Raw genomic sequence first — 22350 nt, 5'->3', positions numbered from 1 at the left:
TTGCATTTTGCCACTTTTGTCAATTATTGATAAAATGCACAAGTTGTCAACTGAATGTATTGTACATAGAAAAAAAAAAGAGTTCCGAAATGTCATGAAAACCTCCACGGTTTTGTAGATGTCATGTATTTACAAGAATTTCTTTTTTACTGCAGTACTGCAGAAATAAATGGTTGTTTTGGCAGGCAGGACATCACATATCAAATCACGCTGTTTATTTTAAAAAAAAAAAAAAAAAAAAAAAAGAAAGAAAGAAAGAACAGAAAAATTGTTTTCTTTTTCTTCACCGCAAAAACACAAACTCTATTGGTGACAAGTCTGACATTACTTGCTGTTTGCTGAACCCGAGTACAAGCTCTCTGGCTGTCGCTGCGGCACAGCCGAAGACATTTCCTGTGGATATCAGTGAGCCATTCCACACACATACTGTTTCTTTTGTCTTGTCATTTCCCCAAACAAGTGTCCTGTGATTTTGGGAAGAAAAAAAAAAAACATTTTGGAAATTTTATGCTTCCTTTGTATTCATCACAGGTGTTTGTACAGCTTACTTTAAAGGAGATGATACATAAGCCAAAGCATGTTTGGACAATCCCAAGTAAAAAGTCATGTTTCACTTTGACTGGGATATCAGCCAGCAAGATGTATGAAAAATAAATGGACTTGCCAGGAATTGATTTTGATGTTGAAACATTTAAGCAGTAATTTCGAACAAATGTTTAAACCACCTTTTCTATGGCATGTAATGATTAAAACCTTCCTAGCAGGCTTTAGGATTTCCTTACATTGCAAATTATTCTACAAAGCAAATAACTGATCAATAATTTACAATTCTAATTCTAATTATATATATATGTGACCCTGGACCACAAAACCAGTCATACGTTGCACAGGTATATTTGTAGCAATAGCCAACAATACAGTGTATGGGTCAAAATTATTGATTTTTCTTGTATGCCAAAAATCATTTGGATATTAAGTAAAGATGTAAATTTCCTACCATACATATATCATATGCATTGCTAAGAACTTCATTTGGACAACTTTAAAGGTGATTTTCTCAAGATTTTGATTTTTTTATGCACTCTACATTTTCAAATAGTTGTATCACGGCCAAATATTTTCCTGTCATAAACCATACATCAATGAAAAGCTTATTTATTCAGCTTTCAGATGATGTATAAATCTAAACTTCAAAAAAATTAATCCTTATAACTAGTTTTGTGGTCCAGTGTCACTATTACTTGTATACTTTACTTTTCATTTACTTTAAAATAAATGAATGTAAACGAAATCTCAACAACAACTAAAGACATTATGTCTGACACTGTCAGATAAAAAATAAATAAACGTATAAATACAATAAAATACAAAACAAAAATACAAAAGCACCCTAAATGTAGTCCTTACAACTTATATGCATTATATTCAAATGTCTGCTGTAGCTCACAAATCTCAATCACAATCCAAAATGGCAAAATATGCCACCTTTTTGATCCAGGTTTGACGTCAGTGATGTCAAAGGCCAATTTCTTTCAACCAATTGCAAAACACCAAATTTGAATGTGTTTTTTGAATGAGATTCGAAAGCCAATTCAGAGAGGATGATATAAAGTGAATAACAATAATTGTAATATGGTTTTAGAAGACTTTGAATATAATGTTTTTCCGAAATTAAAATATTAGTATTAAAATATTGTATATTTTACAAAACATGCAGCTAAATATAATTTGTTGAGGCATTATGAGCTCAAACATATTGATACTGTATAATAATCTGGTAACACTACAATAAGGTTCATTAGTTAACTACATTAGTTAACATGAACTAAGAATGAACTATACTTCTACCACATTGATTAATCTTAATGTTAATTTCAGCATTTACTAATGCATTATTAAAATCAGAAGATGTGTTGGTTAACATTAGCTAGTTAATGCTCTGTGAACTAACATGAACAAACAATGAATGACAGTATTTTTATTAACTAACATTAACACAGATTGATAAATAGTGTAATACATATATTGTTTATTGTTCGTTCATCAACTAATGTTAACAAATGACACCTTATTGTAAAGTGTTATATATTATACTTTTATACTGTAATATAAATTACTGAATAGGATATATCTAATAAAAATTCTTTAAAAAATGTTTTGCATGTGATATTATTCAATTGTCAAGCTTTCTTTATGTGAAATCCTCCAATCTGAGATGTAAACGTCACAAGGGCGACATTTTGGTGGTGGAAGGTAAAAGTCACTACAGCAAAGTTACTAGACGACCTTCAAACAATGCTTTCTCACCTGCCAAGTACAGCTCTTCTCTTTGCCTGTTCAAAGTAAAAGTCCCTGAACACTAAGTCATTTCTGATAGGTCTATAACAAATCACACGTATTTCCTAAACATTTGTGCGATTAATTTTCCCTCGTTAATGGCTCCCAGAAGGCTGCTGGAATACGTAACAGCATAACGTGTGAGTATAATTCAAGAAATTCCACATTCACCAGAAATCTGAACGCGATGGATCTAATCTGTCCTAATCCTCTGTGAACTCCAATTACAGTTTTCTTGATCTACACTTGACCTGCTACTCCCATGCATGGCACCTCAGACTAAAAACCTTAACTTGGCTAATTGGGCCATCTTGCCGACTCGATGAATGTAGGTCTTCAAAAGTATTCCCGGCAGGGTTGTTTAGTGAACTCACCAAAAGCCTGAATAGGAAAACAGCTTTTCCGCACCCACAGGAATGTCAATCATCACCGGCGTAATGTAATATATCTGTTTAATGGTTAATAACTTCAAAACTGGTTTGACAGAAGCACTGGATGTACTGAACAGCACAAGATATGTAAATGATTTTACCTTTCAGGGTTTTTTTCCTTATTCACATAAAACTTGAAACTGGATGACTAAGCAGACAACACAAATAAACAGCTTACAGGATTCATGCAGCGATGAACAGGTAAATATTGGAAGCTATTCCCAGAAAGTCCTTGAAAGTGACGGAGCCTGCTGGTTAGTGTTTGCTCTCGCCAAAGAAAAACTGGACTAGACATGTGCCCCTAAAAGCATAATTCACTTATTAAACAGATATTATTTAACATAAGAAACCTACTAAAAAACAACACCAAGGTATTGTTTTATAATCATATATATATACACATTATGATTATATAAATATTAAATATTTCACATCATTTATTATCTATTTATTATCTATTTTATTATTTATTTTTGCCTGTATATATATACAGGCAAAAACACAATATAAAACCAGGAACTGCCGAAAGTAAATTCAGCCTCTTGTTTTCACTTGTTTCCAAGCAAAAGACTAAGAATCCAGACCAGGCCATGAACTTGTCTGGAATTCAAGCACAAAGCTTGGCTTTTTGCCTCGATTCTCAGTTTCAGCTGATAAGGCACACAGAGCTTGTTTGAAAAGTCAATACAAGAGCACAGAGAAAAAAAATCCCTATTATTAAGGTAAAAATTGGAAATATTCGAAAGTCCACGTCCATGTGCGCACATGTACATAATGGCACAAATACACTTTATTCTCTCTAAATGTGAAAACTGTCTAGGCAAAGATGGCAAAACACACTTACCATGCTTTTGGCCTCTGAGTATCATAAAGAAAGTAAAGCATCCTCCTTTCACAGTCTATTCCATTTAAGGTTTTGAAATAACTGCTGTCTAGACCACGCAGAAACTTGGAGCTAAAGAAGTGAAACGACCTTCCCCCTTCCTGCGAACGATCTATTACCCCCCTCCCCACCCGGCACCCCCTACCTCATCCATGAGTGGAATCGCTTTAAGTGCCTGTCAGGCAGAAAACCGGCTTCAGCATTGTGCAGCTGTAACGTTTCCCTGCTCCGTTCTCCAATGAGATTGGCCCATCCTTCACCACATGACTAGAAAAAAAAAGAAAAAAGCTAGAAAGTGAAGAGCCGAAAAAGATACAGCAAACGCGAGGAGAGCATAATCCTGTCTGCAGGGTCGGGGACCTGAGGAGCAGGTTTAAGTTTCTACTGTTTTTCCGACATAGTTTATGGAGCACCGGGAGAGAGCGAGTGGGAGGGGGAGGAAACTGTGCATAATCCCTTCCCTGCAGAAACTTCCTCCCTCTCACTCTCTCATAGGAGCTGCTGGCCCTTGTCTGGGCGCTGGAATGCAAAGGCCATGCTTCAAGAGGCCCAGTCAGACAAGCCCAAGTCAGTCACTCCTCTGTGACCTTAAGCTTAACACGTGTGCACGGATGTGCGTTTAACCAAATTAGAGCTATTATCTCTTTTACACTTTTGAAAATTAGTTCGAAGCAAAAACTGGTAATAGTCAGGGTTGGGGAGGACATAACTAAAAGTAAAGGGAGACAGGTGGAAGGTGCCTAAATGATATAATATGTTTGTTAATAATAATAATTTAACGTCACTATTTCATTGTGGTATTGCTCAGTGGTACATACACTTCCATTAAAAAGTTTGAGATCTGTAAGATTTTTTACGTTTCAGAAATACAGAACATTTTTGCAATGTACAATAACTGTTTTCTATTTCTATATATTCTAAAATATAATTTATTTCTGTGATGGAAAAGCAGCTATTACTCTAGTCTTCAGTGTCACATGATCCTTCAGAAATCATGCTAATATGCTGATTTGCTGCTCAAGAAACATTTCTTCATAGTAGTAGTGCTTAAAACTGTAATACATACTACGTAAAACATGTTTTTCAGCATACTTTTGTATCATTGCAAATGTCTTTACTATGGAAGCCCGTTTCCACCACTGAATAAAAAATAATAAAGGTAATTGTGACTTTTTATCTTGCAATTGTGCCTTTTTTCCCTCAGAACTGCAGGTTTACAGTAGTCAACATTTGAAGTGGATCAAAAAAGTTAATCAAAGTTTGTTCTAAGACAAGAACGGGTATTGTTTTGGTTTTAGGGCAAATTTGATGAAAGGTTTTGATCCACTTTAAATGTTGACCACTGTATAAATGCAATTGTGTGTTATTAAGTCAGAATTGTGTGATATAAACGTAGTCTTAGAACCTTAGAACTGGACTTTATAACCCGCAATACAAAGTTTCTGAGAAAAAAAGTAAGAATTGCAAGAAAGAAGTCAGAATTGCAACATACAAACTCACAATAGTGAGAAAAAAGTAAGAATTGCGAGATACAAACTTAAATTTGCAAAAAAAAAAAAAAAAAAAAAGTCAGAATTGTGAGATATAAAATACTGTAAATCTGACTTTTTTTTTTTTTTTGCAAATTCAAGTTTGTATGTCTTGCAATTATAACTCGTGAATTTATACCATACAGTTATAAGATAAAAGTCTGAATTATGAGTTTATATCTCAAAAATCTGATTTTAATTTGCAAGTTTGTATCTTGCGATTCTGACTTTAAAACTTGCAATTGTGAATTTATATCTCACAATTCTGACAAAAAAAGGCCAGAATTGCAAGATATAAACTCGCAATTGCAAAAAAAAGTCAGAATTGTGGGTTTAATTGTCACAATTCTGACTTTATAACTCGCAATTGCAAATTTATATCATACAATTATAAGAAAAAGTCAGAATTCTGAATTTAGATCTCACAATTCTGACTTCATTTCTTAGAATTGCAAGTTTATGTTTCGCAATTCTGACTTCATAATCCGCAATTGCGAGTTTATATCTCACAGTTCTAAGAAAAAAATGTTAGAATTGTGAGATGTAAACTCTCAAATGTAAAAAAGAAGTCAGAATTGCGAGAAAAACTATTTTTGCGAGAGGTACGAAAAAAAGTCAGAATTGTGAGACGTAAACCCGCTATTGCAAGAAAAAAAAGTCACAATTGCAAGAGGTAAACTCACAATTGTGAGAAAAAGTCCGAATTGTGAGATAAAAAGTCGCAATTTTTGTTTTTATTTTGTTTTATTTTTTATTCAGTGGCGGAAAGGGGCTTCCATATTTTACTGTCTCTTTACTGCGACATACATGAAAATATACATTTCTTTAAAAAAAAAAATAGCTTGATACCCTAAACTTTTAAACAGTATTAGTTTTAAACATTTATTTTAAAAAGAAGAAGAAGAAGAAGAAGCAGGATGTGCATTACAACAGTAGAGTTTCATATACACTGAAAGTGGCAAAATTGTGTTTCTGAGGAAATTTACATTTTATTTCCTCCCTTTTTAACCACACACAATCAAATGACCCCTGGACGGCACTGTAGTAATAAAATTCGTCATTTTGTCAAGTTATTTTTGCCCACAAGAAGCTTTTGGCTCTCAAAAAACACACATTTCTCTACTTTTGTAAACTCACAAAAACATTCTAGCATCTTTTTCCAGGATAGGACTTATATCACATGGCTCTATTCCATTTATTTTTATTCAAGTGTATGTTTTGGATGTCAAACGAGACAAGGATCATTTTCCATGTCCAGCTGCAGCAGTGAAAATAAGTTACCGTGCCTCGAGGTAGGTTGTGAACCCGGGCAGACTTTTCCGTCTGGTTTCACAGGCACTCAGTGAACAGAACATCAGTGTTTCACCATAAACACAAACTTCATGCTCCTATGATCAGGATACGTTTCCTCTGGCCTTTGCCTTTCTCACACTGTCTTAAGGCAATCACAAGACACAAATATCCCTCTGAGCCAGTCTCTCACGAAAGGAATACTATTTCTAGCGAGGCCGCTTGAACTAACACTTTCACTTAGAGTCAAAGCTCGAGATATGCAGAACTCAAGTGGGCTTTAGAGCACTATCAACTCCTCATGCCTGTTCCAGACCACACACTTGCTCCTCCGCTGCTTAGAACCTAAATTAGAAGCAACCTTGTCTTCGCCGTGCCCTTTTCGAGAATTATTCTTGAGACTAATCAGACCCTGGGGATCTAGACCACAGTGCTGAGGGCCTAGAATAGGGTCTATTAGACGTCCATTTGGACTCAAGCCAACACAGCACACATGACAAGTGGAGTAAGTGTTTGCTCCACCCATAAGGCCCTTATGAAAAAAGTGCCCGTCAGCATGACATAGAACCGCCTAACCTCATGTCTGACACTTTTTAAAAGATTTTTTATAAATATTGTAAATAAATAAGAAGTCAAAGAGCTAATAGACAAGTAAACAGTAAATAAACACCTTACTAGCAGCTGGATTTGTTCAGCTGTGCACCAAGTGACCCTTTGTTAAACTCCGCCCCCCTCGGTTATTGTCACTCGCTAAGACAAGCTTTACAGAAGGTCCCGCAGGAAAGAATCGGATGTTTTATCCACTGCCTTTCTTTAAAGTAAGTATCTGAATGTGTCTAAAAATAACCTTTTTTTTTTCCTTTCTATTTTTAATGTTCTTTCATAGGGCTGGGTTTTGGCACAAATTTAACGATTTGATTCGATTTTGATTCAATTCTATATTGATTATTTGAAATATATATATCAGTTATAGTACATGCCAAATTTTCTTAAGAAAAAAAATCATCCAACTAATGCTGCAAAATAGTCAGTACTACATTACTATAATATTGAAAGTTAAAATTTACTAATTTGAATACAAAAGCTTAACTTACACATTTTTTTTAAATAATAAACTTACAATAACAATTATATTTCTACTCCAACTCGTTTTTTGGAATATAAACTTAAATGGTGGCTGTCATAAAAACCTGACGCTTTTTTTTTTTTTTTTTCAAATATAAACATTGAAGAACAGTAAAAAAATATTATGAATATGGTGCATATATTTAGCAAAAATATATTTTTTTAGCTGACTAACGAGTTTATGTTTACTTAATATGTTTTTCCTGAGGTCAGTATTTTTTCTTTTAACTTACCTTTGGCTGTTAATTCACGTTTATTTCATCCTGAAACTGGTATTAAAACGAAGGAGACGATCAGTTCACGTGATTCTTCTATTGAAATGAGGCGGTATTTATTGTTTGAATAGGCTGTAATGGACTGAATCTGAAACCTGAGGCTTTGTTTCATATCAAAAGTAAGAAAGCACAAAAGCTTATTGCGATTTTTAGATGGGAGGTGCTCTGCAATGTTCCATTTAATAACTCAAAACAGACTAGACTAATCAATTCTAAGGATTTAAGAATCGATATCGTTTCATAAAAAAGTTTACTCACCACTATTAATCTGTATAACTATTTCTGACTCATTTATCATATTTAATTTCTAATATTCTTATGTTAATTCTTAAAGATGCAGTGAGTCCTATAAAGCATTTCACTGAATGTTGTATTGCTTAATGGTCTTGTGTGTGAGCAGTAAAAATAAAAATAAAGGTAAAAACTTCTAGAGTGCATACTATTTTTGATTATTTCTGTAAACATTAATTTAAAATTCTACCCAAAAACACCCGACTTCCTTAGTCTCAGACTTAAAAGAGTAAAAACTGAACAGAATCCACAGGGAATTGTCATTTTCTTAGCCTGTGTATCCTCAGTCTTGAGATGTTTATATAAGGAGGTGCTGAAATATAAATCTTTGAGTGCTCTACCCTCAAACTGACACAGTAACGCTTGCATGTAACTCTAGAGGATGATGAATTTGGTTCCCACCCACCAGGTGCACATGGAAAGTCAATATCATGAAATACAGAATTTTTGATAGAGTAATTTTAATACCACATTGACTCATGGGATCTGTACTGTACACAATTTGCAATCAGCTGGCCTTGGCTTTTTTGTCTGTTTTTCTGATGGTCTTTCCATTTGCATACGCTCTGTGGCAGTGGGGTAATATTTCATCAGGTGCAGTTCACATCATAATATCTGTGAAATAAATCAAAGGCATAGGTAAAATGTATGCAAAATTTAGATGACGGTTCACCCATCCTTCACTCTTGTAGTTACCCTAAATTCAAATTAAAACTATGGAAAATTATTCACTTGGTCTTTGTGACACCTGACAAGTTAAAAACACTTCTCAATAACGCTTTTTAAAAAAGGAACATTGTCTGTGCTAGCCTATGTCAAAAAATGCATATAAATTTCTCTGACTCGTCTGTCGTCTGACATTTGACAAGCATTACAACCTATTGAGAGTCTATAATAAAACTGTCGTGTTCATCAATTGCTCACATTATACTAGCATACAAAGACTATAAAATTAAACAAAGGTAGCTAGGGCACAACACATTTATGAGCATCTCAACAATAACATCTCATTGGCTGGCAGACCTACCATATTGTGAAGGCGGTGAATGTGATTGGATGTATTTGTGACGGTAAACAGCCTGTCTGTGCGAGAGAATGAATTGTGGGTTAATTGGGAAGTGCAGTTTTGCGATAAAGCTCCCTCACCTCTGGTGTGACCCTTGTGATAATGAGTAGTACGACAGAGGTCAGGTCTTCCTTCCTTCCTTTAATAACAAAAATCTACTTATGCCCTGCCTTAAAGGAGAAGTCCACTTCCAAAACAAAGATTCACATATAACGTACTCACCCCCTTGTCATCCAAGATGTTCATGGCTCTTTTTTTTTCAGTTGTAAAGAAATTGTTTTTTGATTTTGAACTTCCAAAATGCAGTTTAAATGCAGCTTCAAACGATCCCAGATGCATTTGTAAACTATCCCAGCCGAGGAAGAAGGGTCTTATCTAGCGTAACGATCGGTAATTTCATAAAAATAATACAATTTATATACTTTTTAATGTCAAATTCTCGTCTTGTTTTACTCTGTCTGGACTGTTTTTTCCCAGTTCATGACAGTTAGGGTTTGTCGAAAAACTCCCATCTCATGTTCTCCCTCAACTTCAAAATCGTCCTATATCGCTGTTTTACCTTTTTCATTAAGGGTGTTTGAACTTCTTTGCATGTTTATTTTGCATAGACTGGGTCGGTACTTCTGCAGCGATGTAGGATGATATTGAAATGATTTTTGAAGTTGAGGGAGAAAATACGATTGGAGTTTTTCAAAATACCCTAACTGTCTTGAGTCAGAATACACAGAGTTCAAGAAGAGCAAGGCAAGACGAGCGTTTGAGAATAAAAAAGTACATAAACTGTATTATTTTTATGAAAATAACCAAATTGTTTCGCTAGATAAGACCTTTCTTCCTCAGCTGGGATTGTTTACAACCACATTTGGGATCGTTTGAAGCCGCATTTAAACTGCATTTTGGAAGTTCAAAATCGGGGCACCATAGCAGTCCATTATATGGAGAGAAAAATGCTGAAATGTTTTCCTCAAAAAACATTTTTTTTTACGACTAAAGAAAAAAAGACACGAACATCTTGGATGACAAGGGGGTGAGTAAATTATATGTGAATCTTTGTTTTGGAAGTGGACTTTTTTAAAAATGGTTTATCATTGCTGGATTGTCATCTTATTTCTTTTTCTTTACTAACAGAGGAAAAAACGAACAACTAGTATCTAGAGCCTGCGTAAATTGGATATTAAATTATCTAGTAATCACGGAACGTCTAGACAGTGAAAAAATAAAAGGTTATTTGGTGATTTAAGCACTGTTATGGTTGTATTTGGAAGCGGTTGTGTTTAACCAAGACATTCTGTCTGCAGGGTCCTTGACCATTAAACTAAATTCACAAAGGGAACAGGAAAACCCCTGTTATTCCACTCTCCAACTTGTTTTACAAACTTGGGATTTCCCTTATTAACCGACGCTCGCGTCGATACGAAATGGAATATGCAGAGCTCCAAATTCAGATGTACAATCGAGCCAGTGACCAAACGGCGAGCGATCAAATGGGAATAATGAAATCCTTCAAACCAAACACTATTGTTGTTTCTCCTCCGTTTCTCCTTCATCTGTTTTTTTTTTTGCTTGAGAGATCAAAGGCGAGGGTTTTAGCATTCCTCTGAATAAGCTTTTAGCTTAACAACACAGGGCAATTTAGATCTCTCGCCGGCCAAGACAAAAGCTTCCATGGATCTGTTAGCTGATATTCTAGTGCCTATTGTTGCCCTTGAACCTGATAAATTTGACAGGGCCCAAGAGAATGGACATTGTGATTCCACAAAGCTCTCCCTCAATAACCGCGGGGCTAATCTCCTCGCCTGATACCGTATTAATAACCTTTTAATTAAAACAGAAAGCGACATTGAACAAGGACTAAGCTGCCCCATGCTAGGAAGTATAACGAGAATCAATACGTAGACTCGCAGACTTTACGAAAGGACGTTTGAGGGGAAAAAAGAGGCCTGTGTGAAGTGAACAATGTCACAAAAGGCAGATAGTGAGGAACAAAAATATTTGCTTATCAAAGGATCCAAAAAGATCAAAGCTAAATCAATGCATCAAAGCGTTTACTTGTATGAAACCTTTGTAATGATAGTTGCACAGACTTATCAAGGCAGACAGTGAGTTTATAACATTGTCATCACAAACTTAAGTCGTGTTTTTCATTTTCTTTAACCAATCAAAATAATTTAATCTATTGCAACTTTTTTAAGTTCTAATTCAGCTAGACAGAATTTTAAGCAGGATCAGTAAGATTTGTAATGCTTTTTTTAAAGAAGTACCTTCTGCACATCAAGGCTGCATTTATTTGATCAAAAATACAGAAAAAAACAGTAATATTGTAAAATATTATTGGAATTTAAAATACTGGTTTTCTATTTTAATATAATTTAAAATGTGATTTATTCCTGTGATGCAAAGCTGAATTTTCAGCATCATTACTCCAGTCTTCAGTGTCATGATCCTTCAGAAATCATTCTAATATGCTGATTTAATATCAGTGTTGGAAAAAGTTGTAATGCTTTTCTATTTTTATTTATTCTTTTTTTTTTTTGGAACCTGTGAAACTTTTTTCAGGATTCTTTAATAAATAATAATAAAAAAAAAGTTTAAAAAGGACAGCATTTATTGAAAATCTAAATCTTTTGTAACAATATACACTACTATTCACAACTTTGGGGCAATCATTTTTTTTCTTTTCTTTCATTCAGCAAAGATGTGTTAAATTGATACAAATGGATAGTAAAGACTTATATTGTTAGAAAAGATTTCTATTTTGAATAAATGGTGTTCTTTTTAACTTTTTACTCATCAAAATCGGTTCCAAAAAATATGAAGCATTACAGCTGTTTCCAACATTGATAATAAATCGGCATATTAAAATAATTTATGAAGGATCATGTGACACTGAAGACTAAAGTAACGATGCAGAAAATTGAGCATTGCATCACAGGAATTAATATTTTAAAGTACATTAAAATAGAAAACCAGTATTTTAAATTGCAATAATATTTCACAATATTACTGTTTGTTGTTGTTGTTGTTGTTGCTTTTGACCAAAGAAATGCAGCTTTGATGAGCATAAGAGACTTCTGTAAAAACCTTAAAAATCTCATTGATTCTAAGCTTTTGAACGGCAGTGTGTAATTTTTTAGGGTGTACAAATAAAACATTAACATATATATATATATTTTTTTTACAAACCTTTACAGACAAACCGCAAAATTCCATCATTTAAATTCCAAAATTCTGTGGAATGGATTTAGAAATTCTAATTAAAATAAGAGCACAAAATTCAAAAATTAAAATTAAAATACAATAAATTTCATAAATAAAACTCCTGTTAGATTCCCTTCAACATTTGCGTTATGTTTGGGTGACATTTCACATGTTTTATTTATTAAAAGGAAAACTACATTAGTTTACATGAACTATAATGAAAAACACTTCCAAGGCACTTATTCATCTTAATTAATGTTAATTTCACCATAGTATTTTTTTTAATTGATTTTCATTATTTGGAACTAACTAACAATGAACAATTGTATTTTTAAAAATCTAAAATTAGCAAAGATTAATATATACTAGGGCTGGCAAACAATTAATCAAACAATTAACAATTAAAAAATAAAAGTTTGAGTTTGCCTAATATATGTGTGTGTACTGTGTGTAATTATTATATATATAAATACACACAAATTAATGTATGTATTTAAGAGAAATATGTTATTTATGTGCACAATATTTTTATTTATATATAATATAAATTCTATAAAAATTATTATAAATACATATACATATTTCTTAAATTACATGAATTTGCTTGTATTTATACATACATAATAATTACACACAATACACACACATATATTAGGCAAACTCAAACTGTTATTTTGTATGTGATTAATCACGATTAATTGTTTGCCGGTCCTAATATATACTTTAACAAACATATTGTTCTTTGTTGGTTAGTATGTTAGTTAATTCATTGTGGAGATTATTGAAAAGTGTATCTTGTTTCATACATCAGACTCTTCAAGTTAAATGGGTTGCAAATATGGTTTCATGTTGACGTCAAGACTGAGATTTCATTTGCCACACAATAGAACTTAAAACAAAAGGAAGAACAGGTGAATGTAAAAGCAAACCGCATGATTTATAGCCAGGAAAGGTGAAATGCTCTGATAAAGATGTGGTTGCTTCAGTTCGAGCCTGCAAAACCTGCTTAGAAAAGCTGCTTGTCTGTCCTCAGCCGTGCCTGGCACGCAGGGGTCACGACCTGGTCATGAATCGCTTCAATCAGCTCCTGGCTGGGACAGGAGGGGAGGGGAGCCGCAAGCGCTTTTGATCTCGGTTGGCTAGTCAAGCAGCATGGGTAAGATATCCCTCAGCCTCTCCTGCAGGTCAGGCTCTGTGGGAGCGGGGCTGAGGGCAGGTCAAGAGCACTGTTCTATTTTTCCTCTTCACTCCCATTCTGACCCGGTTGAGCTCCCATAGCTTCCAGTATTGCCTCAGACGTGTCGGGTTAGAAGAATGCTCTGATATGAGGTGGAACATTTGGAAGGTGTCCAATTATGGATCTAGACCAGGGGTGTCAAACTCAACTCCTGGAGGTACTGTTCTGCAGAGTTCAACTCCAGCACACCTGCCTGGAAGTTTCTAGCACTTCTAAATACTTTGATTAGCTAGATCAGGTCTGTTTGAACAGTAATGTATTTAGGACTAGTATGGCACGGACTAGCATCCATAAACCTCAAATTTTGAAATCTGTAAAGGAAGTTGGTCATTGAAAAAATAGTTCACCCAAAAAGTCTGTCATTAATTACTCACCCTCATGTCGTTCCAAATCCGTAAGACCTTTGTACAAGATCCAGAATGGTACCAAGAACATCAGTGGTTCAACCACAAAAAAAGCCAAAATAACTTTATTCAACAATTCCAAATGCCTTTCTGGACCTTGAATGTGGAAGGACTCTTGCTGTCTATGAGGGTCAGAAAGCTCTCAGATTTCATCAAAAATATCTTAATTTGTGTTCTGAAGAAGAACAAAGGTCTTACAAGTTTAAACAACATGAGGGTGGGTAAGTAATAAGAGATTTTCCATTTTTGCTTGAATTAACCCTTTAAAGGAGAAGTTCACTTTCAGAACGAAAGTTTACAGATAATCTACTCACCTCTTTGTCATAAAGAAATTATGTTTCTTGAGGAAAACATTCCAGAATTTCTCTCCATATAGTGGACTTCAGTGGTGCCCCCAAGTTTGAACTTTCAAAATGCAGTTTAAATGCAGCTTCAAATGGCTCTAAACGATCCCAGCCGAGGAAGAAGAGTCTTATCTAGCGAAATGATAGGTCATTTTCTAAACAAATTGAAAATTTATATTCTTTTTAATGTCAAATGCTCTCTGCGATGCGCATGCGTAGTCTGTGTAATCCGGGACAATACAGTTCGGGTATGTAGAGAAACTCCAATGCGTCTTCTCCTTCAACTTCAAAAATGTCCTACTTTGCTGTTTTATCAGTTTTTGTGTGTTTGATCTTCTTTGCATGTTCACTTTATAAACACTGGCTCGGTATTTTTGCAGCAATGTAGGACGATTTTGAAGATGGGAGTTTTTCGACATACCCTAACTGTATTGACACGGAAAAAAACAGTTCACGCAGACATAGACAAGACAAGCATTGGAGGTTAAAAAGTATAGAAACTGTCAATTTGTTTTGAAAATGACCGATCATTTTGCTAGATAAGACCCTTCTTCCTCGGAAGTTCAAACTCGCGGGCACCGCTGAAGTCTGCTATATGGGGAACATTACTGAAATTTTTTCCTCAAGAAACATACTTTCTTATCATCTGAAGAAAGAAAGACATGAACATCTTGGATGACAAGGAGGTGAATAAATTATCTGTAAATTTTTGTTTTGGTAGTGAACTTCTCCTTTAATGCAAGACTCATTTTTGAAAACATAACTGGCACAGTTCCTATTTATCAGTCCTCTAGTACAACACGCCGCCTTACGTCATTGATACATGATATGTGAACAAGCTCAGAAGATGAGCATCATACTGGAATCAGTGTGTGGTCTTATACACCGAAGCTTACTCTTCCATTCACAGTGTCTCTTGACAGTAGAGGCTTTTTAGCTCTGGATATCGTCAAGCATTAAGTGGCTGAGAGTAATGGGATACATTCTGGGCACGCGGTAGAAGACCAGCACTTTAGGAGAGGTGAAACCAGGACAATGAGAGCCGTTCCTCAGCGCTGTGTTTACATTTACACCACACCTGCTTCCTCCGCACAACTCAGAATATCACAGCACTCCCTCTCAGAGCCCGGAGGAGAAGTCCGGGAGTGCAATTTTTGATAGGATAGTCCAATATAAGCATTTTCCAGAGATAAACGCCAGAGAAACCAAACGAAATAAACCCTCGCACACTCAATTTGTCACATGCGATGTTTAATACAACGCAGCCCGGTTTATAATGCACTGATCAGATTTATCCAAAGGAAGAATTTGCATCATTATGAACATTTTTCTTTCTTCTCTAGGGTTTTATTATCAAATTAAGTCTCCGAGTAAATTACTATAAATGAGATTCAGAAAATGCTCATTGATTGCTTGGGATGAATTGTCATGCAGGTAATTTGCCTGTTCATATTACTGAATTATGACTGTTTTATGCCGTTATCATTGTCTAATCATATTGGTTCTGCACTGCAAGCTGCAAAACCATAAAAATGCAATAACATACCGAGCACAGACTACAGAGCTAAAGTGGGAACACGTTGCGGATTTTGGCGCCACCTTCAGTCCAATGACATACCTAAAGCAGGACTTTTTCCAACCAAATGAAAGGACAGAACAATACAGAGATTACACACATACTTAAGTCCCATCTTATTCGTGTATTTAAAGTGCTGTGATAAGCTTACATGTATGAGGAAAAAAGTATGATGAAATTCCTATTACTGGCAAAGCCTTACTCAAGAGACTTCAGGGAAAGTAACTGATCTGTCTACATCCTGCTATTAAAAATATCACGATTATATTGAATAAGGGAAGTTAATGCTATCCCTTCTGATAATATGCGTCAAAGTCATTTTGCTTATAAATGTAATTTGTGTTTCTTCAACTATGACCACTTTGGATACTAAACATAAATTTACCTAAAAACACAGTTTATACACTTTGAACTACTAACATTGTCCAACAGTAAATATCTACCCATCACAAGAACATATTTTGTCATTTGTAAGGTTTTCTAAAATGTAATTTCTACCACAATTCAAATTGTGTATTTTGAATAAAATGATGGTGGAAATTACATTTGAAACACTTTTTAATAAAACAACCATCTATGTATGCTGAGGCTAATATTAAAGGTAGTATTTTATTCACGCTAAATACACAGAATTAGATATTTTCACTTTTTTAGACAAAATTAGAGTTTGAAATTATGCATAATAAAAGTATTCTCTTACATAGATTTAGTTTCACATACAGTATCATGTCTCATACAGTATGTCATCTCAACAGTGTTGGTATGCATTGGTAAACAAGTGGAATTAAATTACACCAGAACAATGATTATTCCAACAGTAAAGCCATAAAAAGAATAAAGGTACAACTACATTTATATAGCATTATGTGTGGAATTTACAAAATGAGCTTGGTACTAAATGACCTGAAAAAAGAACTGCAACAATAATTTGCACTGCTGAGAAATTAAATTAACAGAGTAATGAGAGACTGTGTATCGATATCAATATCAGCACTGCCTTATTTCATGCAGAATGGAAAACAAGTGCCAATACTTTGAGTTGGTTTACTGTCTTACAGGGACAAAGAAATAGAGGCCAGACAAAAAGAAGTACAAACTACAGCACAAAAAAAAAGAAGAAGAGAAAAAGAGAACTATATGTTGGAAGTTTTAAAATCAAAATACAAATGCATGGACAACAATCTTGGTTAGATTACTCATGAATAAAAAGTGGATAACTCTGTCATTAATATTTTAATTCATTTTACTGTTGTTCATTGTTGAGGCTTCTGCCATTTTTAAAAGTCATTTTACAATTCACCGGACAAACAGCTTCCTCAAATCAAAAGAAAAATTATGAAATGAGCACTAAAGACACCATATACTCTCACTTCCCAAGTGATCTAGACGTCACATGATCCACCAGACTCTCCAAATTTACCTTAGTGTCCGGTCTTTGAGCACTGTTTGACTGAGGCGCCCAGTTTATCCGCGAGAAGGAAGGGGCTAAGGTGGCAATACTGGAAAAAATAAAAAACAATGATTAAGGCTACGTTTTAGGGCTGTCACTAATGATTATTTCGGTAATCGAGTAATCTGTCGATTATTCTAATGATTAATCGAGTAATCTGATAATTATTATTATTATTTTTTTTTTAAATAGATAATTAAACAAAAGCCTTTAAAATGACTTAAAATACATATATAATAGCAATGAGGCAATAATTAGTTCAAATAAAATATTATTTTATAATAATATTTTTTAAGAAAAGTAACCGTTAAAATGCAAAGTAAAAAAAAGAAATTACAGTATTTTTACACCCCAAGGAATAACAGTCAATTTTATTACAGTCACTTCTTTTAAATAAGACATCCTTGATGACGTATGCATCCTGAATGGTCATGTGACATGCGTTTTTGGCTTAATTTGATATTTGTGTAGTGTGGATGGAATGCAATTTCTGAAACGCTGTGAAATGCCAATGTGGACAAGGATCATTTTCATTTAAAAACGTTTTAAAACGAAAACGCACTAGTGTAAACAGGGCCTAAGACTAATTCCTTTCTGAGTGTTCTTTCTGTCTCTAACTTCTAGAGAAAAAAAACATAATTCGTAAAGTAAACCTTATATACCAAAAGAAAGATATGTCCACAATACATCACAGTTACCTGTGGAGGACTGCTCTGGTTTGGATCTGGAGTGTCTAACATTGTAATATCGAAGTCTGTAGAGAAACGGGTGTTCTGGAGGATGGCGGCCATCTCTGCATCTACCTCCACTGGGACATTTGTCTGGAATAGAATTAATAGGACTGACTAATTAATAAGTAATAATAACATATTTTTTAAAAATTATTAAATAAATAAAAAATAAGTTTACCTTAAAGGAATGAGAGGCATCAATTTCAAAACAATCAGCGCAGTCAAGCACGGTGCCTTTATATGTGACCAGCGCTCTGGTCTTGATGGAGTTTTGAGGCAGTTTAAAGATCCGGTAAGTTCCAGATGCATATTTAACATCACCTATAGTGACATATTGTAGGTCAAAGCACCACTATGCATATTAAACTTTAATGCATTTGCTTGCCTCCAAGTCATAGAAAACCACATGCAAACAAATGTGGCTCAGCTATAATGCTGTTACCATACAAAAATCTGAGGGTAAAAACATACATACATACACATATATGAATTAATAAGTAGGTTACCAGTCTTTTTTTGAAGTTCTGGGTTGTGAACCACAATGTGACTGCCTGCAACCAGGTGGGGAGTGCTGAAGCCTATGTCCTTCATCAGAGTGATCAGATCCTGCCAGTAGAGGGCGCCAGCCATTCCCTCACCTGTTCAGAACAAGAACTCACCTAAACCCACCAAATCAAATTCAATTTTGCATTGATGAGACACATTTTATATGTTAATGAGGTGTTTTTTTTCTGCAAACCAGGGTTATTATAATGAACTGAAAACATTAAAACCATCTGAAATAAAATAAAGACTAACTAAACTAAACTAAACTAAACCAAAATAAAATAAATTATTTCAGCTAGGAAACATTACTCATTTTCATTTAGACTACAATAACTAAAACTAAAAAAAAAAAAAAAAATGAAAACTATATAGACATATTTTTTTAAAAACCAACAAGAAAATTACTAAAATAAAGAAATAAAAACTAAAATAGAAATGGAAAATATTAAATAAACATTATTATTAATAATTTTATTAATAATACTAATACAAGTACTATATTTCTAATAATATGGAATAAAAATTAATAAAATGTATAAGGTTTCTTAATTATACTAAGATAGGACTGGTGTAAACCCAGTGAGAACCAATTTTGACATATCTTTGTCTTTTTTTCCTTAAGTCTTAACTTTAATCAGCCCCATAAATGAATGCAGCCTGGTCTAAATTTCTAAAATGTATTAAATGAAAAAATGTTGGAAAAGGAAATCAAGTTTACCCCACAGAACTGGATCTTCCTTGAAAGAGTCTGGAACTACTTTGCTTGCATACATGTCACTATAGTACAACTCTCCACCTTCCTATGAGATCATTTACATTAAAAGAGCATTTACATATGGATACATATTTACATATGAAACAGCAACAAGTGCATAAATACAATAATGAGGGAACATTTTCAGTAGGTACGTAATGGAAATCTCTCACCTTCAGAACTTTGTAAGCTTCACTTATCACAGTCTTCTTATCTGGGCACAGGCATATAACACAGTTTGACCTAGAGAAAATAATTGGCCTTTTTACCACTTTTGCTCAGGCAGATTAATATTATGTTTTATGAAAAATATTATAAATAACCGAAGGATGTGCATACACAACTACATCCAAAGAGTTGTTCTGTATTCCTGCATCACTGAGCTTCTCCATGTATCCTTTCACAAACACAGTGTTTGGTTTTGAGTATCCAAACTTCTCCTGATGGTACTGGACATATTTTTGCGAGGAAACTATCTAATTTTGGAGCAAACATAAAAGTTAAAGATTGCAGTTACTTTCATATTTATATACACTTTTCCATATTCCACTTATACAGTGGGTAAACACTCTTTACTTGGTTATTTAAGACTTAACTTTCATAAAATAGGTTCAAATCAATCAATAAAGTACCATCTCATCCGTCATATCCAGTCCTATGACTTGACCTCTCTCCCCAACTAGTTTGCTGAGGACATAGCAGTCTCTTCCCGATCCACTGCCCAGATCAAGAACCGCACATCCTTCCAACTTCTCTGGAATCACCAGCCCACAGCCAAAATATCTGCAGATTTGTATAAAAATTACTTATTGTATCATTTTGTTCATTGCTGACAAAATTAAGGCACAATCTCAGTGATGTTGCACCTCTTGCAAACATCTGGGTGGACTTGTTTCAAGGCTTCACATGCACTTTTGGGCAGAGGTCTGGAGGGCATGACACACGCAGCATTGGTCTGCAAGTCATCTGAAGTCTCCAGCCGAGAGCCATAATAATTCTGTAAGTAATAAAGAAAGAGCTTTGCAAAGCAATGTTGTGGTGGCCTAAAAGAAATGCTAAAGCCCATTAGGTTTTTGCTAGATGACACATTTGTGACCCTGGACCACAAAACCAGTCTTAAGTCGCTGGGGTATATTTGTAGCAATAGCAAAAAATACATTGTATGGGTCAAAATTAATATTATAGGATATTAAGTAAAGATCATGTTCCATGAAGATATTTTGTAAAAATTCTACTGTAAATATATCAAACCTTAATTTTTGATTAGTAATATGCAATGTTAACAACTTTATCTGGACAACTTTAAAGGTGATTTTCTCAACATTTTTATTTTTTTGCACCCTCAGATTCCAAATATTCAAATAGTTGTATCTCAGCCAAATATTGTTCTATCCAAACAAACTATACATCAAAGGAAAGCTTATTTATTCAGCTTTCATGATGTATAAATCTCAATTTAGAAAAATTGACCCTTATGACTGGTTTTGTGGTCCAGGGTCACATTGAAATGCTTGCAAATGTTTATTAATAATATATGAAATAATGAATAATATTGATAAATATGCAAATATTTTTTATTCCTCTAATCCAGGGGGAAACTAGAGTCAAATATTGCTCAAATTGTCATCAAGAATGAAACAGTAATAACTTCATGTCAAGTGCTTCAATGAAGGTTGCTTGACCTCTTTTGAAAGCGTTTCTCTTTTCATAAATAAATATTCAAATATCACATGCGTTTAACAGTAGTATTTGAGGATCATTATTAAGACATCTTGAAGGACAAAGTGGTTTCAAACATTTCTGGTCATGTGACTGCCATGTAAAAACGTTCACATGAACTCAACTTTCAATTAAAGTGCATAAATCTGCACAAACTATATCAAGAACTCTTATTAGACCCCTCAAAAGCAAAAGTACTTTTTAATCACAGGTGTAAACGATGGGATTAAAGTGAATACGTCGTCGTCGTTGTCGTCGTTGGTCGCGTCGCTATCAGTGAACGTAAACATGATATGAAAGTGCGTTGTCACCGCTTACCTTCACGTTTTCATGAACAGCAGAAGACATGCTTAGAGTTTGTACTGTACGCCGAACAGCCAGAGTACGTAGAAAAGTGGTAGCGTAGTTCATAAATACAAACCAAACGGTATATAGATGTATTTTTGTGAACGCCTTCGAGTTTGTGCTGTTGAGGAAATAAATGACCTAATATCTAACCTATTAATGTATATTGCACTGCGTAATATCGGCTAAATTTTATTTTTACCCAGCTTCTGGGGTAAAGTCCTTGCTACAAACTGTTCGTGCAAAAATGAACGATCAAAGTACATCACTACTAACCACTTGAGGGCGCAACGCGTCCATATTTGCGTGGCACACCTTTCTACACTGACAAATCACTCTACCAATAACAACTAGTTAAGTTAATAACAGTTGGCAGACGTCTGTGCAACATTCTGTCTATTCCCTTATTCCTTAAAGTATCTTCCAGACCAGTTGTGGAATAATTTACTTTTAGAGTAAGACTGGGAATTTTAAACCTAGGATAAATCATTGATTTGTCAAATATGATGTGCATATCTTTGGTAGTGTATATATTTGGTAAAGCATGGATGATGGTGCTGGTAGCTATGATGTCTTGGCACAGTTAAGAGACAGTAGTGTGAAGAGAGGCCTGACATGCTGTGATGAATACAGACATTGTTGCTCTCCCGTGTGTGTGCATGGAACTGGAAAACTCTTCCCACAGTGTCCTGCTTGACATTAAGCAGAATCAGTCAGCTGTGACCTTACTCTGCCCTCAGAGTCCTGAGTCTTTTACCAAACAACAGCCAGTACTTTGATTAAAGGGTGGTCCAAGTATGTCTGGTTTCACCCTGTTGT

The 22350-nt window shown here is 34.5% G+C and overlaps 1 protein-coding gene across 3 annotated transcripts in view; it reads right to left on the bottom strand.

Moving 5' to 3' along the window:
* Window positions 1-21793, bottom strand: part of zgc:153372 (uncharacterized protein LOC767695 homolog) — a 52729-nt gene extending 30936 nt beyond the window's left edge. The window contains exons 1-11 of one of the 3 annotated variants that reach the window (XM_051129189.1): window positions 21505-21793; window positions 20334-20464; window positions 20100-20250; window positions 19807-19943; window positions 19641-19710; window positions 19432-19513; window positions 18674-18805; window positions 18346-18488; window positions 18135-18257; window positions 17407-17485; window positions 8686-8776 (exon numbers count right to left, since the gene is read on the bottom strand). In XM_051129189.1, coding sequence (XP_050985146.1) covers window positions 17408-17485; window positions 18135-18257; window positions 18346-18488; window positions 18674-18805; window positions 19432-19513; window positions 19641-19710; window positions 19807-19943; window positions 20100-20250; window positions 20334-20464; window positions 21505-21597 — 1140 coding nt within the window. In that variant the 5' untranslated portion in view covers window positions 21598-21793 and the 3' untranslated portion in view covers window positions 8686-8776; window position 17407. Of the gene's footprint in view, window positions 1-8685; window positions 8777-16576; window positions 17486-18134; window positions 18258-18345; window positions 18489-18673; window positions 18806-19431; window positions 19514-19640; window positions 19711-19806; window positions 19944-20099; window positions 20251-20333; window positions 20465-21504 lie in introns of those variants that run through there. The other 2 variants (XM_051129188.1, XM_051129187.1) reach the window with 2 other exon arrangements.
* Between the last annotated feature and the right edge of the window lie 557 nt (window positions 21794-22350).

This window comes from Labeo rohita, chromosome 15, assembly GCF_022985175.1.
Source record: "Labeo rohita strain BAU-BD-2019 chromosome 15, IGBB_LRoh.1.0, whole genome shotgun sequence".
NCBI lineage: Eukaryota > Metazoa > Chordata > Actinopteri > Cypriniformes > Cyprinidae > Labeo > Labeo rohita.
Note: the sequence above shows the minus strand (reverse complement) of the source record. Positions and strands in the feature narration are given on the sequence as shown.